A 5137-nucleotide genomic window follows, 5' to 3' on the forward strand; every position below is an offset into this window, starting at 1 on the left:
GATTAGGCAGGGCAGAGAGCAAAAGGAGAGGCTGGTGTGGCTGGTGGCCGTGAGCTTTTTCTTCCCTCTCTTTTCTCTTACTTTCTCATCAAGTATTGAATAGCTGTTAGACTTAAAATGCTGCTGGAAGAAACTTTTCTAATTCTAACTCCATCGCATCATGGCCACAGTAGAAAAGGCTGCAGCCTGGGCAGGTGCTCAGGCTGCCAGTTGGCCCACTTAGATTTAATCTGAACTACTCTGTGTACCTCACCGGTGATGATCTGGCGGTGGCATGAAATACCCTACCACAGTATTTCATGTTGTGAATTCCAAGTCGTTTTATTAGCTTGACTAAATTATTCAATAGCAGTAGGAAACACTGCCTGACTAACCTGATCTCCTTCAATGACCTGCTTAATGGACAAGAGAAAGGGTGTGAATGAATGGGCTTTAGTAAAGCCTTTGACACCATTTCCCACAGGGGAAACTGGCTGCTTGTGGTTTGGATGGGTGTACTCTTTACTGGGTAAAAAGCTGTCTGGGTAGCTGGGTCCAAAGAGTGATGGAGAATGGAGTCAAATCCAGTTGGCAGCCGGCCACAAGTGGTGTTCCCCAGGGCTCAGTATTGGGGACCGAGTGCACCCTCAGTAAGTTTGCAGATGAGACACCTAGTTTGACAGATCTGTTGGTCTGCTTGAAGGTCGGGAGGCTCTACAGGGGGATCTGGACAGGCTGGATCAGTGGGCCAAGGCCAAGTGCATGAGGTTCAATAAAGGCCAAGTACCAGCTCATGCACCTGGGTCACAACAACCCCCTGCAATGCTACAGGAACAATTTCTTTACAGCGAGGGTTGTCAATCCCTGGCCCGGGCTGCCCAGCGCGGTGGTGGAGTTCCCATCCCTGGAGGGATTTAAAAGACATGTAGCTGTGGTGCTGAGGGACGTGGTTTAGTGGTGACCTGTCATTGCTGGCTTAGTGGTTCGACTTCATGATCTTAAAGATCTCTTCCAACCTAAATGATTCTGTGCTGAGGGAGGTTAGTACATGGTTTTTTGTTTAAACCACCTGTACACTAGTAATGATTATTGAGCGAGTTTGCTAATTAAAAACTTCTGAAGCTGTTGAAGCTTGGTATGGACTAAGTAACCATATGTGGGAACTGGATAAAAACTTGTAAGGTGCTTTAGTGAATATATTTGAAAACACCCCTATTTTCCATGGACAGATGAAGTTTCTGATAACCGCTACAACCCCTGGAAAGTCTGGCTTCAGGATACTGAATAGTTGATAATAAATACTGGAGGAGTATTTATTTTTCTTAGAACTTCTTACACAGTTGCTCTAAATGTAATTTTCATCTTTTGCTTAGTCTTCTACATTTCTTATCATCAGCCTTGAAGCAGTTCTAAGATAAACTGTCTTGCTTCTGTAAGGCAATGTTCAGTGTAGTGAAATTAAATCACAATTCTATCCTGAAGGTGGACTAACACAGGTTAAATTAATAATGAACATTAAAAAGTGTTCCTCTAAGCTCTGGATAATCAGTGAGAGAATTGCATTACTTCACTTGAAATGGGAGATGGAGAAGCAGGGTTGTTCAGGGATATTACCGTGCTCTCCAGGAGTGAGGCTCAGGGAAGAGCAGTGTAAATTTTGTGAATATGCTTCTCGGAGTCGAGTGTTACAAATGATCTATCAAGGTGGGTTTGGTGATCATCAGTGCCTGTCCTCGAGAGTGTTCAGAGACTCAGCAGGCCCCGTGAGACGCAGCAAGAACTGAATTTCCTTTTGATGATGAGGTTGATGACCAAAAAAAAGTAGTTCGTTTATCTACATGTAAACATCTGATTATTTGTTCCGCTTGAAGGGTCGGTTTTTGTGGGTTTTGGGAGATGCATTTGAGTTTTTTAGGGGGTTCCTTTGGGTTTTTAAAATGTATTTAACATAGAGCAAAGTTACATTTGTCAAAGAGTAAAATTTTCACGGAAGATCTTTTCCATGTGCTTTATTGTTGATTTCCCTCTTCTTACAGAATGGGTACAGATGGCACCAGCTTTATTTTCTAAATTCATCCCAAATATTCTACCCCCTGCTGTGGAATCTGAGCTTCAGGAATATGCTGCTCAAGACCAGAAACTTCAAAGAGAGCTTATGCAGAATGGATTTACTAGGTAACAATTACTAGTCTTCCTTAGTCATTGTGCTGGACAGTGCTGAAATGGTAAAAAACGGATACACCTAAAAATACTGAAGAAATAATTTAAAGGTTAATATAGAATCCTCACAACTGAGTATCTGAAATACGGCCACATTTTTCACGTTTTGAGCGCTACCGACCTTGCAGGTGATACCAAAAAGCAGATGATTGGAAGTTGGGAAATATTTTCATGAAACTGATTGCTTGTAGTTCATACCTCCCTGCATTTTGCTTGTGCTTCTAATGCATGATCATGCTTTTGTTCCGCCTTTACTGTGACAGTTTATTTTCTGGCTTTTTTTCCACGATCCTTTTGAAATGTCAGTTGGTGATTTCAGAGCTACTTATATGCTCCAGGTGTTTTGTTTGAAAAGACATTTCCCTTCACTGTTGAGTGGGGGGGAAGAACAAACAGAGAAAGAGAGTAAAATGTCCGTGACTGGTATTGTTCACCCTGGGCTGTGCCTGTTGCTCTGTGCTTTTCCATTTCGCAGAATCACACAATCATCTGGTTGGAAGAGACCTTTCAGATCATCGAGTCCAGCCGTTCGCTCTGCACTGCCAGGGTCCCTAAACCACGTCCCTCAGCACCCCATCCACATGGTGTTTAAACTTTTCCAGGGATGGGGACTCCACCACCTCCCCGGGCAGCCTGTTCCAATGCTGAATGACTCTCTCTGTAAAGAAATTTTTTCCTGATATCCAACCTAAACTTCCCCTGACACAACTTAAGGCCATTTCCTCTCATCCAGTCATTCATAACATGGGAGAATAGGCTGACCCCCACCTCACTACAACCTCGTTTCAGGTAGCTGTAGACAGCGATAAGGTCTCCCCCGAGCCTCCTCTTCTCCAGACTAAACAATCCCAGTTCCCTCAGCTGCTCCTTGTAAGAGAAGGTCTCCAAACCCTTCACCAGCTTCGTTGCCCTTCTCTGAACCCGCTCCAGCACCTCTACATCCTTCTTGCAGTGAGGGGCCCAAAGCTGGACACGGTATTCAAGATGTGGTCTCACCAGTGCTGAGTACAGGGGGACCGCCTAGACAGAAGCACAGTGCTTTCACCACAGCAGTAGTCTTTTGCAGTAGTCTGACAAGGTCTGCCCAGGGAAGCTGTTGTGCTCTCTTCACAAGAAGTTCCTCTCTGCGTGAAGAGAATCCATCTTCATCTTTCCTGTCAGCTGTGCAGCACTGAGAACCTGGTCCTGTTTGAACACCCACTAGATGTGGGTGTTAGTCTTAGAGGTACTCCTGGGTTCCGTGCTCTTGTGTAGTTTTCCTCTAACGTTATCTCTCTCTTCAAAGGTTGGTAAATTATTGAGCTTCTGACCTCTACTACTGACCCAAATGCAAATGGTGTTGTAGACTCACTCCTTGTAAGGGTTTCTGTAGAGGAAAAGAATTTTTTTGATAGAAATACGTGAGTTAAGACAGTAAAAGCCGTATGAGCTTTGGCTGAGAAAAGCAGTGTGTTTGGCCCGAGAAATAAAAGTTTGAGGCTTTGAAACTGAGCACGTATTTAATGCTGACAGAAGAATGTAATGCACAGAACAAAGCAAAAAAAAAAAAAGGAACATTTTAGCTTTGTCTGACTTTCAATCTTACTAATGTAGGAGGCTCGTGATAGTTCTGTTTACAACTGCGTTTCACCAGTGTGACAGAGAATTTAAAATGAAGTTTCAAGTAGTAACAGTCCCTATCCACAAAACCAACTGGTGTTGAAACAATTTTTCCCTAGGTCCTGTGAGGACAATGCTGTATGAAAGGCCAGAAAGGGTCACGGGGACGATAACTGACCATTGCAAAGGCTAGGGGCTCCTGTGGAGCTCTCTTGTTTAGAGGCTTGGTGGGATCCTCAGTTTATTTTAGCAGCTCCTGTTTTATGCAGAGAAGTAATTCTCTAGCACTGGAGCTAACGGAAATTCATAGGAAACTGTTTCTGTCCTGTGTTATAGGTGGGGACAAAGAAGAGATTAGGACTCGAGGATAGTCGCACAAGGAGGAATTAAGTAAAGGTTTCTGTGCCATGTGTTTGCAGAGTCTAATTTTCAAAAGTTCCTCTTTCATTTTGCTTTCTGCAGTACGGCATCTTCTTGGTATTGGACACGTGAAGAATTTTGATATGGCTTGTAGGTTTAGAAAACGTACACCCCACCAGCCTGTGCTTTTGTGCAACTGCTGTTTCTATGTAGCTTTTTTTCGAGTTATTTAATAAAAGTGACAGAATCCCAGAATTGTTTTGGTCAGAAGAGACCTTTAAGACCATGAAGTCGAACCATTAACCCAGCAATGACAGGTCACCACTAAACCATGTCCCTCAGCACCACGGCTACATGTCTTTTAAATCCCTCCAGGGATGGGAACTCCACCACTGCCCTGGGCAGCCCTGGCCAGGGATTGACAACCCTCGCTGTAAAGAAATTGTTCCTAATGTCCAGTCTAACTCTCCCCTGGTGCAACTCGAGGCCGTTTCCTCTAGTCCTGTCGCTTGTTACTTGGGAGAACAGACTGATGCCACCTTGCTCCAGCCTCCTTTCAGGTAGCTGTAGAGAGTGATAAGGTCTCCCCTGAGCCTCCTTTTCTTCAGGCTAAACAATCCCAGTTCCCTCAGCTGCTCCTCATAGAACTCGTTCTCTAGAGGCTTCACCAGCTCCATTGCCCTCCTCTGGACGTGCTCCAGCACCTGAATGTTCTTCTTGGAGTGAGGGGCCCAAAACTGAACCCAGTACTCAAGGTGTGGCCTCACCAGTGCCAAATACAGGGGGACAATCAATTCCCTCCTCCTCATGGTCACATTAGTGCTGATAACAAGCCAGGACATTGTTGGCCTACTTGGCCACCTGGGCACACTGTTGGCAGGTAATCAGCCGGCTGTTGACCATCACCCCCAGGTCCTTTTCCACTGAGCAGCTTGCCAGCCGCTCCTCCCCGAGCCTGTAGCATTGCCAGGGGCTGTTT

At 44.9% G+C, this 5137-nt stretch overlaps 1 protein-coding gene across 1 annotated transcript in view; it reads left to right on the forward strand.

Annotated features, from left to right (window-relative positions):
* CACUL1 (CDK2-associated, cullin domain 1) overlaps positions 1 to 5137 on the forward strand; it is a gene marked incomplete at its 5' end in the record, with an annotated part of 43503 nt that overhangs the window by 35044 nt on the left and 3322 nt on the right. The window contains one exon of the mRNA XM_010138370.1: positions 2016 to 2154. Coding sequence (XP_010136672.1) covers positions 2016 to 2154 — 139 coding nt within the window. The remainder of the gene's footprint in view (positions 1 to 2015; positions 2155 to 5137) is intronic.

This window comes from Buceros rhinoceros, unplaced genomic scaffold (genome assembly GCF_000710305.1).
Source record: "Buceros rhinoceros silvestris isolate BGI_N320 unplaced genomic scaffold, ASM71030v1 scaffold6996, whole genome shotgun sequence".
In the NCBI taxonomy this organism is placed as follows: domain Eukaryota; kingdom Metazoa; phylum Chordata; class Aves; order Bucerotiformes; family Bucerotidae; genus Buceros; species Buceros rhinoceros.